Genomic DNA, 13,044 nt, shown 5'->3' with positions numbered 1-13,044 from the left:
GGTGTTACTAATGCAGCTCTTCTTTAAATTGGCGCAATGCTCACCAGTTCTATTGATGCACTCTGGAAGGGCAGGAGTCCAGAAGAATATATGCTCCATTTACCTAGCCCTATCTCGGGCAATCTCTCCCTCGAGGCACTTAGAATAAAGTCTTCATCTGGAGACACTATATCTATTTGTTCAATTGTGCCCTTGATCTCCATGCACCCTCCAAGGCAGTTACTACAGAGTTCATAGGGCCTTCAAAAGGAATCTCTACTGATTTCAGAAGATGTTCCTCCTCCAATTCCTGTGCAGAGGCCACAGCAGCTCTTAGAATAAGAGACAAAGATGGTGAAGACTTTCTTTGCCTCCTTCTCAATTAAGGACAAGGAAGGCACTCTTCAACCTCTCCTGTTCAAACTATCAGATTGCTCCCACAAGAGGGAGTCCCTTTTGCCTCTGTGCCCAGGGATGTCCCATCAGAACCCTCACGTGTGGATTATAGCCCTTGCCACTCTCTTGCAGTGAAGTCCAACCAGTTGGACCACATTCCCCAGGAATATTCCCCTTTGAGACTACCGAGGACGCCTCTCCAGTCACTTATATCATCATTGAGGTCCCGGGTTAGTGTCTCTCCACCCCCTGCATTAGCATGACCGAGACAAATATGATTCTCATACCTCATCCAGTTATCTATCAGCCCCTCCCCCCCCCCCCCCCCCCCGATTTCTCTAGGGGCCAATCCGATATTATTAACTCAAGATGAGGGACATTTGTATCATCCAAATTTTCTCTCTCTCAAATTGATGGCATGTACGATGAGCCCTCGTTAATTGCTTCCCTATCCCTACCCAAGAAAGTTGGGTATCCACCAGGAAGTCCTCAACCAAAAGGGCCTACCACTTTAAATAGAAACAGTTTTTGTCCTTTTGTCATAGCCCCCTGGATTCATGTACTTCTGAACCAAAGGATAGTACTTATTCTCTCTTTCCTCCTTTGGTCTCAGTACCTCTTCAGTCAAGGTAAATCTCAGTGCCATAGCGGTTTACCAAATTCAAATGGAAGGAGAACTAATATCTACTCATCTTTTAATGTTATTATTATTTGATTTCTATTCTGCTTTTGCAAGCACTTCAAAGCCGATTACACTCAGGTAGTGTAGGTATTTCCCTATCCCCATAAGGTATTTCCCTATCCTCATAAGGCGATTTCAGAAAGGTATTAAAAGCATGGTTTTTCCATCAGGCCTTTGGGGACCTGGATTTAGATCAACCAATTTTTAATGAAAATGTTAAAATTCATGAAAGGATTATGGCATATGAAACCTTCAGCAGCTGTAGGACCAGTGCCATGGGATCTTAATGTGGTACTGGCACAGCTTATGAAGTCACCCTTTGAACCAATGGAGTTGGCTTCTTTGAAGTTTCTCACAAGGAAAGTGTTATTCCTTGTTGTGATCATGTCGGCTAGGAGTGCTATTGATCTTCAGGCACTGGTGCATTACTTCTCATGTATGCAATTCTTCCACAATAAGTTGAGCACCACACCCACCCTAAGCTTTTACCAAAAATGGTGTCAGCCATTCATATAAATCAAGCCAACATATTACCTACATGCTTTCCAAGCTCACACGTGCATGAAGGAGAAAAGGCCCTTCATTCACTGGACTGCAAGAGAGTCTTAATTTGTTATCAGAAGAGAATTCAATCACATTGTCAGGCCGCACAACTATTCATCTTTTACTATGGAACTCCATGCCCTTGGATTTAAGATTACAAAAAGACAACAAAACCTTTAGAAAAAGTTTAAAAACCTGGCTATTTAAACAAGCTTTCCAAAAAGAGAAGGGAGAATAGAAGCCAGGGATGAGCAAAGCACGAACAATTAAACAACCATACACACTGCAGAAATGCACTAAGTGTGTAGTTTTTAATATATAGCGCACCATCACTAATGGATAAGTTACTTTTGTGAAATTAATTCTGTACTTAAAACTGAGAAGGAAAGACATGGACATGATTAATCACATTTAACAACAAACACTGATAACAAACTATGTTACCGAACCTTATGGCACCTATGTAAATGAACAAATCATAGGATCATTACTTTTTGTGCCTTATTGTAAACCGTTGTGACGGTCCCCACCAAATGATGGTATAGAAAAGACTAAAAATAAATAAAAATAAATAATAAAATAAATAAATAACTGCTTGGATGTAGCTGTTGCCAAGTAAACTTTATCCAACTGGTTAGCAGACTGGATCATGCATTGATATGCTCTGGCTGGCCTCCAAATCACAGATTCTGAAAAAGGCTCGACAAGTGAAAGCCATAACTACATCAGTGGCTCATCTACGAGTCATGCCTATTGAGGACATAGGCAAAGCCACAACTTGGTCATCAGTTCATACCTTCATGTCCCATTACTGTTTGGAAAATCTATGAAGAAGTGACAGTAAATTTGGACAAGCAGTTTTGCACAGCCTGTTTACCCAGCAGTCTACTCTCCACAGTGAAAATCAGGATGCTTTTTCAGTAAATGCTCCACTGCATCTCTTAGACTGGGATCCCTAGGTGTCATGGCTAATTTTATTTATTTAAAAGTACTTCTTACCTGCACCCTCTAATGTTCAGCACTGGTTACATAAAATGATAAAACAAAAGAACCAAAAAAGTTCATAACAAAATAAACTAGACAATTGACAATCTAAGCACTGCCAATAAGAGCTACAGTTAGACCTGTGACTGGAAAACCTATTTAAATCGGTTTTTAAAGCCTGGTTTTTAAAGCCTTCTTAAAGTCTTTAACATTGGTCATTGATCTCATAGCTAAGGGAAGTGAGTTCCAGGTGGCAGGTCCTGCAATTGAGTATGCTCTTTCACATGTTATCGATAATCTGGTGTGTCTAGCAGAGTGGATGTGAGAAATGGATTTGCTGATCTGAGATTTCGTGAAGGAGCACAGAAGTGTAAAGTAGATTGTATCCAGGAGCTGGTGATATTGTGGCTAAGGTTATGTACAATGTTAACAACTTGTATGTAATATGCCATTGGATAGGCAATCAGTGTAAAGACTGCAAAACTTGGGAAATGTGATCATGAATTTTTGCACCTGTAAGTAGTCAGGCAGCAGAATTTCGGACAAGTTGGAGAGATCCAAGAGTGTTTTGTGGGAGACCAATATATAGGGAGTTGCAATAGTCTAAACCAATAAGAAAACTACAAGCCCACCTCCATGTTGCCCGGTTAAGAGAGGTAATAAGTGTAATCCTGGGGACAACATTGATTCAATAGAATGTTTGTATTCCATGCTTTGGTGATACAAAAGGAGTGGAGTAGCAGCTCCTTGTGACCTTGGGCAAAACCCTCCATTGTCTCAGATACAAAATTAGATTGTAAGCCCTGGGAAATACCTGAATGTAATCCGCTTTGATGTACACTTTGAAGTGCCGAAAAGCAGAATATAAAAATATAAATAAAATAAACAAAAAGCAGCCTGGTTTGTTTGTAGAGAGGAGATCATGAAATATAGATGCTTTTTTAGAAAGAGGCGCAGTAACGTAATAGTAGTGGAAACAGTTAACGGTTTTAATGGTTGCAGTGGAATGGATGTTAGAGCTGACCTTTTTAGCTGTTCAGAGCATCTTGGCTTAGGTGGAAGTGGTCCGAATCGTCCAAAGCAGAGGATGGTCGGGATATTCATGATTGCAGAGAAAATGAAGCACAAAATATGAAAGTCACAAAGGCACGCACGAAGGGGCACACAAAGGGGCAGGCTCCTTTGTTCATGCTCCTTTGTGCACGCAGCAAAGGTATGTGCCCTACTGGCGCAAACGCCTCTGGTGTCCTTGCCTCGGTTTAAAGGGTCAGTGCCCCTAGCTGACATCATGATGAGCAATAGCAGGTAGGCAGATGGTGTAATGGCTGTCCAGTGTCCAAGCCCTGCTTGTTGATGGAGAAGCAAGTTTGCTTACCATAAACAGTGTTCTCTGTAGACAGCAGGATGAATTAAGCATGCTTAATACCCACTTACCTCCCTAGAGAACTGACAACCTAGCTAGCTAATATCTAAAAACTAACTGAGGGGCTATGAGGCACCGCCTGTGTGGGAACTCCTGCACATGCTCAGTACAGCAAAAGCTCTATGAGCTAGGACAGAAGATCTGTTCAGCGCCATCAGATGACATCATCCCACATGTAATGGCTAATTTATCCTGCTTTCTACAGACAGCACTATTTATGGTAAACAAACTTGCTTTTGATTTTCCTAAGAAAAGCAGCTATTACATCCCCTTGCATGCAATGGGGCAAAATCAAGACTGGCTTAGTCTGTCTTTTCTGAGATTGCACTATGAGGTCACTTTGGATGAGAAAGAAATCTACTTTACCAATCTTGGCGTAGTACTCATTGATATATTCATTGTATGCCATCTCCATCAAGCCATGGCCAAGGTTGTAGTTGGGGAATATGAGGAAACAGCTCTTCAGATATCCATTCACAGCCTTCAAGTCCTAAGGAGACAAACAAATGATAATTACCAGAACTACAGAAAACTGTGCATGCACTCCACCTTTTTTAATCAGCACACTTCTCCCATGTCCTGTCTTTGGCAGGCTCAGAACAAATCCAGTAGCCTGCAAACTCTGGTTCATTCATCACCACAGCATTAAACTGGCAGATTTTTACACCGATGGTGAAGGTTATACAGACTATATCATCTATAAATCAATGGAGACTAGGATATACTTTCTGTGGGAAATTCAGCAAAACCTATTTAATGGGGTTCTTTGTAGAATCCAAATACCCAGCAGTAACCCCTGCATGCATTGATATTGCAATATGAAAATACCTCCTTAAATTACAGGCAATATGTTTGGTTCTGCCACTGTCTTTAATGCTCAAGTTTTGCTGTGATAGAAACCAAATACTATATCTGTAACTCTTTGGCTATTATGGTTACACAATTTGGAGAAAAATGCCCCTTCCCCCACCCCCCTGTACTGAAAATAACAGAGCAAATAGTTGAAGGCACCCACTCTGGCAATTCCTACAAAGGCCCCATCTCCTTTCCCGGATGCACTGGAGTTTAAAATGACCCCTAAATGGGAAGCAGTAAGAATTCAGGGACCAGTTTTCAGCCAGTTGTTCAGCCAGCCTGGAAGTGCTTCCAATCATTGGCTAAAACTGAGCTCAGTTTGTGAACAAACATTTGCCTTAATCTAGTCAGCCAAATTCTTGTTGGCTAGATCTAGTTCTAAGAATGATCCACGCCACTTACACAGTGTTATACAATCAACAGTTATCAAAAGGAGGAACCACACGGTTCACTCACTGTGGAACTATATATTTCTATACACTCTCTCCACTGTTTTACCGACCGGTTTATGCTAAATCAATTCTGAAGTATTGTGTTTATTTATAACCTACACGCCAAATGGAAATCACCTTTCCCAGTGCTAAAGAAAAAGATTTTTTTGTGTTGAAAAATTTTTTTTATGAGGGGTTGGTAAGATTTCATATAACCGTGTAGGCAACCCTGCCTTTTTCAAGCATATTATAATCATGAACCAACCAACCACCTCCTTTTTTTTATATATATGTGCTATTAAAAACTTTGTTTAACAGGTTTCTTCAATGTTCAAAAATCTATATGACATCCGGAGGAAATCTCTGAGGAGGTTTTATGGTAATGCTCCTAGGTGTTTTTTCAAATGACACGACACCACCACTTATGCACTGTTAGGTGTGATATGCATAGTTGCAATGACGCTCTTTCTACATAGAGATTACTCTTTGTTACTTCTATGTCACACCTGACAGTCTGTCAGAGTTCCAACACAAATAGATCTAGTTCTAGCCAGCTACGTTTCGAGTCCATCCTGGGAACACCACAGGACCCACTCATTTCTTGAACTTCCAAAGTTAACCAGCTAACAAAAGAACATGGGATATTGTATACTAGATCAGACCCAGGGTCCATCAAGCCCAGTATCCTGTTTCCAACAGTGGCCAATCCAAGTCACAAGTACCTGGCAAGTATCCAAACATTATATAGATCAAGTTACTATTGTTTATTAATTAACAGCAGTTTATGGATTTTTCCTCTAGGAACTTATCCAAACCTTTTTTAAACCCAGTTACACTAACTGCTGTAACCACATCCTCTGGCAACGAATTCTAGAGCTTAACTATGTGTTAAGTGAAAAAGAATTTTCTTCGATTTGTTTTAAATGAGCTACTTGCCAACTTCATGGAGTGCCCCCTAGTCTTTTATTATCTGAGAGAGTAAATAACCGATTTACATTAACCTATTCAAGTCCTTTCATGATTTTGTAGACCTTTATCATATCCCCCCCTCAGTTGTCTCTTCTCCAAAATGAACAGACTAACTTTTTTAACCTTTCCTCATAGGGGAGCCGTTCCATGCCCCTTATCATTTTGGTTGCCCTTCTCTGCACTTTTATCCAGTGCAAATATATATTTTTTGAGATGTGGCAACAGAATTGCACACAGTGTTCAAGATGCAGTCTCACCATGGAGCGATACAGAAGCATTATGACATCCACTGTTTTATTTGCCATTCCCTTCCTAATAATTCCTAACATTCTGTTTGCTTTTTTGACCACCACTATGATGCCTAGATCTCTTTCCTGGGTGGTAACTCTTAAGATAGAACCTAACATTGTGTAACTACAGCAAAGGTTATTTTTCCCTATATGCATCACTTTGCACTTGTCCACATTAAATTTCATCTGCCATTTAGAAGCCCAATCTTCCACTTTCACAAGGTCACAGATTCTTCACAATCTGCATAATTTTGTGTCATCCACAAATTGATCACCTCACTTATTGTTCCCCTTTCCAGATCATTTATAAATATATTAAAAAGCACTGGGCCAAGTACAGATTCCTGAGGCATGCCACTGTTTATCTATTTCCACTGTGAAAACAGACCATTTAATCCTACTCTTTGTTTCCTGTCTTTTAACCAGTTTGCAATCCACAAAAGGACATCGTATCCTATCCCGTGACATTTTAGTTTTCTTAGAAGCCTTTCATGAGGGACTTTGTCGAATACCTTCAGAAAATCCAAATACCACATTTCCTGGTTCACTTTTATCCACATGTTTATTAACCCCTTATGTAGGAGATTTGTGAGGCAAGACTTCACTTGGGTAAATCCATGCTGGATGTGTCCCATTAAACCATGTCTATCTAAATGTTTTGTGATTTTCTGGCACTGAAGTCAGGCGCACCAGTCTATAGTTTCCCGGGTCACTCCTGGAGCCCTTTTTAAATATTGGGGTTTCATTGGCCACCTTCTAGTCTTCCAGCTAAACCCTTTGAAAATTGCACCCCCCCCCCCCCTTAGACTCTAGCACTGTGTAATAGGGGATTCCATCACCAGGACTCCTACTTACTGATAAATGTTCATATCAGTAAATATGTGCTTACCCATGTAGCCACATTGTTTGAAAATTTCCTCTGTAAAGTGGGTATAAGTACATTCTCTGTATAACAGCCTGCTTACCTTTACATGCACTACAAAGAGGTACAGAGAGAGGCTGGAAGTCCATGTGGGGATTTCATTTTGAAATTCCTGTGAGTAATTTACCCTGCATGCTCTGCACCTGAAAAATACGTGGGTACACAAGTACCTGTGCTCCCCCAAATATTTTAAGGGACATGTTGTGAAGCATTTGAAAATTACTCTCAGGTACCTCTGAACCTTCAAGCCCTTTATGTGCCGGTTTTAGAAAAGCTCACAGAGACCACTACTGCAAGGATGGCCAAGAACCACAAAGGGAAAATTGTTTCTTACCCACTAATTTTCTTTCCTTGAGTTCCAAAGACCAGTCCAGACGAATGGGTTTTTCTCCCCTACCAGCAGATGGAGACAGAAGAAAAGCTTTGCTGTAGTGATAGTACAAAAGACAGTGGATCACCTGCAGTTGCTCAGTATGAACTGCAACCAAGCTAAGAATCAAAATTAAACAATCCTTTCATATCCAAGCAGGGGAAAGTTAACCTATTAGACAGCTGAATACGAACTGATTAACACTTTACAATAAGAGGAGACTGAACGCCAAGAAGGCAACATCCAATATATATATAAACACACACACAGAGACTAAAGTGGTCTTCAGAAAACACATTGCAAGTTTCTGGTCTCATCTGTGAGATTCAAGGAAAGAAAATTAGCAGACAAGAACCAATTTTCCCTTCCTTACGGTCCCCCAGATTTGTCCAGGCAATTGGAATGTACCCAAGCTTCCTGAAATACCCGCTTTTGGCACACTCTCACCAAATCCTGGAGCCCGAACAGTCAGCTTGTAATGCTTGGTAAAAATGTATAAAAAAGACCAAGTCACCATTCTACGGATCACCTGAGGTGATACCAACTGACATTCTGCCCAGGATACAGCCTGCGCCTGAGTAGAATAGCCCAAAGGCCCACTGGAACCTATAGTCCCTTGCAATTGTAGAAGGAGGCAATTGCTTTCCTAATCCAATTGGAAATAGATGCTTTCGATACTTTCTTCCCCTTATTGCGACCATTTATTAACATAAACAGGTGGTCCGTCTTGCAAAAACTGTTCGTGACCTTCAAATATCACAGGAGAATCCTGTGCAAACTCAAAAGGTGATTTACGTAAGGCTATCAAGACCAAATTAAGATTCCATGGTGGAATCACCTTCCTTATTGGGGAACAAAATACTTTACTCTGGAGGAGAAGCCAATGATGACTTGTGCAATTTTCTTCTGAAACAGACCAAAGCTGCCATTTGCCACCTAAGAGAGTTTAAAGTAGCTCCTCCTGTAAGCCTCTCTGCAAAATGAAAAGAATCTGAGAAACCAAGGCTCGATGCAGGGCAGCCCCCGCACATGACACCAGGTCTCAAACACCTTCCAAACACGTACACATGCACAAGCATCCTAGCTTGAAGCAAAGTTGTAATAGCTTCCTCAGAATAACTCTTCACTCGACCATCTCCTCTCAAAGGCCAGACAAAAGTGATCCACCTGCGTCAAGAAAATTGGCCCTTGATGAGGCAGTCTGGGAATATGACCAAGCCTTAAGGGGCCCTCTAAGGTTCACTAGATCTGCAAATCACAGTCACCTAGACCTCTCTGAACTATTACCATCACCTTTCCACAATGTTTCTCTACATGCCTGACCACTCTACCTATCAATGGCCAAGGAGGACAAGACATTGCAGACTCCTGTGCAGCCACAGTTGGGAAAAAGCATTGAGACCTTCTGATCCTGTGTTCCTTCTGTGACTGAAAAACCATGGGGTCTTGGCATTTAACACTGTCACCATTACATTCAGCTGAAGAATACCCCATGTTGCTTAGATTAGAGACATTGCTTCATTCACCAACTCCCATTCTTCGGGGTCCAAAATATGCCTGCTGAGAAATCTGCTTGCACGTTCTCTATCCTGGCCACATGAGATGCTGACAGGACATATAGATGTTATTGCACCCAATGGAACAATCCCTGGACATCCAAGAAAACTGCCAGGCTCCTGGTGCCCCCTTATCAGTCGATGTATGCTACTGCCATTGCATTGTTGGACAAAACGTTCACCGCCTAGCTGTAGAGTAGCGAAAGAAAAAATATGAATGCCTTTCTGATCGCTCTTGTTTCCAGATGATTGATGGACCAGGAGGCTTCAGTCAATGTCCAAAATCCCTGCACTATCTGATCGTGACAAATGGCTCCTCATTCTTTCAGACTGGTATCCGAGGTCATCACAAAGCAATTTGGAATGTCCATCTCCTCTTCCCTGGCCAAATTGTCCCACGAGAGCCACTTGGACAGACTCAGCCTAGCTTCTCCAGAGAGAGATAAGAGGAACTTGAAAATCTCCAACTGAGGGTTCCAACATGAAAACCAGAGAATGCTGAAGCAGACATGTATGTACAAACACCCAAGGAATCAAGTTTAGCATATATGCCATGAAGTCAAGGACTTGAAGATATTCCAAACCCTGGGGGTTCTCTAGGTACAATTGTCAAACTTGACCCTGCAATTTCAAAATCCTGTCCAAAGTGAGAAACACCTTGCTTACATGAAGCTCGAAACATGCCTCCCGGTATTCCAACTTCTGTGACAGTATCAGGTTGATCTTCATCAACTATACAATCTAACCCAGGGTCTGTAACCTCAGCATCAACTTCTGCGGCGATCATTGGCAAACATCCCAATACTTTATTCAAATAAGCCAGTCTTCAAAATAAGGATGCCTTCTCTGAAGAAGGTAGCCGCTACCAATACTATCACTTTGGAAAATGTAAGAGACGTCGTTGCTAGACCCAAAATAAAGCACACTGCATGCAACCCTGAGGTATTTCTGACAATCTTCCCAAATGGGGATATGAAGATAGGCTTCTATCATATCCAGAGAAAAACTAAGAATGCCCCTTTCCTGACCACAGTGATGACAGAGCACAGAATTTCTATACTAAAGTGAGGCATCTGCAAGGATACAGTCATCTTTTTGAGATCCAATATAGGCCCTACTTTTTTGATACCATGAAATAAATGGGATATATGCCTTGATCCTTGTCCTCCTGGGGGACCAGAAACATTGCTTCTCACTGAAGAAATCGAGCCAGCGTGGAATGAACTGTGTTTGTCTTCACAGCTGACATTCATGAATCAGGAAAGCTTTATGCGCTGGCTGTGCAAATTCTAAGGTGTAACCTTCCCTTACAATGGACAGGCCTCACTGGTCTGTCATTATCTTGCTCCACTCCCTGTAAAACAGGCCAAATATCCCCCTATGGATACATCCAGAAAGTGGGCCATTGGCACTTAACTGAAGGCTCTCAGAGGCAGACCCCCGAGCACTCTAACAGCCATACTGAGAGGACTGTGATTTGAGAAGGAATCCTTTCCAGGACAATAATGCCTAGCCTCCCTTAATTTATGCCCACTAGGCAATTTATGGGATTATGATTCTCTAGAGTACTTGACACCTAAACTTTCTTATGTTCTTAACTAATCTTCTGCAGCCCTGTTAAGCCACCATAGCAGTCTCCTTACCAAAACCGCTGATACCAGATTTGATGTACGAAGCAAATCATACAAGGCATCCGCTATAAAAGCTAAACTGGCCTCCAGGTGCTCTGCCTCCATACCAAAAGTGTGTTGGCAGGGACTGTCACTAGGAATCTGCTGTATCCAGAGCAAGTGGGCCCAAGCCAAGAAAACTACCTCACCCCACAGCACGCAGTGCCAGCGCTGAAACCTGGCAGACCTTGGAAGATGGATCTCTCTTCCTATGCCGAGTGACTCTTAGTGCCACACAGCCTTCCACCAGAATTGTGGGCTTCTTGGTAATCGCTGACACTTCCTTAAAGACCAGGGATTACAGTGCTCTATGAAATGGAAAAAGTCCTAAGGGGCCCTGAGCCCCTGCAAAATATGCCCTCCCTCCTTTTTTTCAAGGCCTAAATCTGCCAGGAGCTGCAAATTCATAGAAGGCAATAGGGATGTGCAGACAAAAAGTTTGCGTTCATAAGTTGATAAGTTGAAGGTGAGGGTCGATTTCGTTCAGTATGGACATATGGAGAATCCCATAAGTTGAGGGTCTGTCCATACGTTCACCGGTTCCCTAAATAAAAATTTAAACCCCTCACCCTCCTTAATCTCCCCCCAAGACTTACCAAAACTCCCTGGTGGTCTGACCCCCCCAAGCTGGCCAAAAGTTCCGGTTGGGTCCAACGGGGGTCCCGGAGCGGAGGCGCGGAGAAACACGTGACGTCCGCGTCACTCCGACGTGACGCCGACGTCACGTGCTCCTCGCAAAGGAAAACAGCGATGGCTTCCTGACTCCCCGCTGGACCACCAGGGAGTTTTGGTAAGTCTTGGGGGGGTCAGGAGGGTGGGGGTTTAAGTGTTTATTTAGGTTCAACGTATTCAACGTAGCTATGTTGAATAAGTTGAAAATGCGATGCGTTGCGCATCATCACTTTTTTTAAATTAAAAAAAAAAAAAGTTGCGTTTTACATATGCGTTCAAAACGAATGCACACCCCTAGAAGGCAATTCTTTTTTCTTTAATAAAGAACCCCTTTAGGAAATGTCCCCCTTCAGCTACTAGGACCTCACTTTCCTTCAAAGGCTCTCTTTCCAAAACCTCATCCTCAGGAGTGTCCTATGAGATTTATTTTATTTGTTCGTTTTTATATACCGACGTTCAAAAATATATCACATCGGCTTGAGATCATACGGTGGGTCCTCCCCTCATGACCACCCCCAAGGCATCTTATCCAAAGTGCTACCCTGGAGTGACCTCATTGCTCCTTTCTTTTTTTTTAAATTTTTTATTTATGCATTTTACACAATTTATACAAGAAACACTTGCATTGAAATTTTTAAGTACATAGATGACCAACAAAAATTCTAAGACCAGAATACTAAAACATTATTCTATAAGCAATTTTTACGTTTATGTACCTAAATAAAAAAGGAAATAACGGGAGAGCATGTAATCTAGGAGCTTACAAAAGGAAATAAAATATTTCAAATAGACTGACATTCTGAATTCAGACCACCGTTATATTCCCAAACGCCATTTAGGCTATCAAGGGGCGCTATGTGAGTTTAGGAAGGACCTTAACTGTACAGGTTCCATAAATACATACATCTGTTGTTGATATTGTATGCAACATATACAAGGAAAACAAAGTTTAAACTTAGCTCCAATTTTTATCACCTGCTGTCTCATACTTAGAAATTGCTTTCTTCTAAACTGAGTTTGTTTAACAAGATCTGGGTAACACCAAATTCTTTGTCCAAAGAATAATACATGGCTACTTCTAAAATAATTTTTCAAGATATTATTTCTGTCCATCAACAAGGCAAATGTGACTAAGAGAGGTCTTCTCACAGTAATCTCCAATTCTTGTGATGAATCCAATATTGAAGACAAATCTGGTAAAGCTTGTTCTTCTTGCACGTCAACGCTTCCTTGCTTAGCATATAAGTAATAGGCTTTAGTAACCACTGGTTTTATTTCGTCAGGTATTTTAAGGACCTGAGC

The 13,044-nt window shown here is 41.6% G+C and overlaps 1 protein-coding gene across 3 annotated transcripts in view; it reads right to left on the bottom strand.

Moving 5' to 3' along the window:
- ABCA2 (ATP binding cassette subfamily A member 2) overlaps positions 1-13,044 on the bottom strand; it is a 382,666-nt gene that overhangs the window by 53,871 nt on the left and 315,751 nt on the right. For all 3 annotated transcript variants that reach the window (XM_029612786.1, XM_029612783.1, XM_029612787.1), the window contains one exon: positions 4,374-4,497. In XM_029612786.1, the coding sequence (XP_029468646.1) occupies positions 4,374-4,497 (124 nt within the window). The remainder of the gene's footprint in view (positions 1-4,373; positions 4,498-13,044) is intronic.

This window comes from Rhinatrema bivittatum, chromosome 8 (genome assembly GCF_901001135.1).
Source record: "Rhinatrema bivittatum chromosome 8, aRhiBiv1.1, whole genome shotgun sequence".
NCBI classification, from domain to species: Eukaryota; Metazoa; Chordata; class Amphibia; order Gymnophiona; family Rhinatrematidae; genus Rhinatrema; species Rhinatrema bivittatum.
The sequence above is the reverse complement of the archived record's forward strand: the minus strand, read 5'-3'. Positions and strand labels throughout refer to the sequence as shown.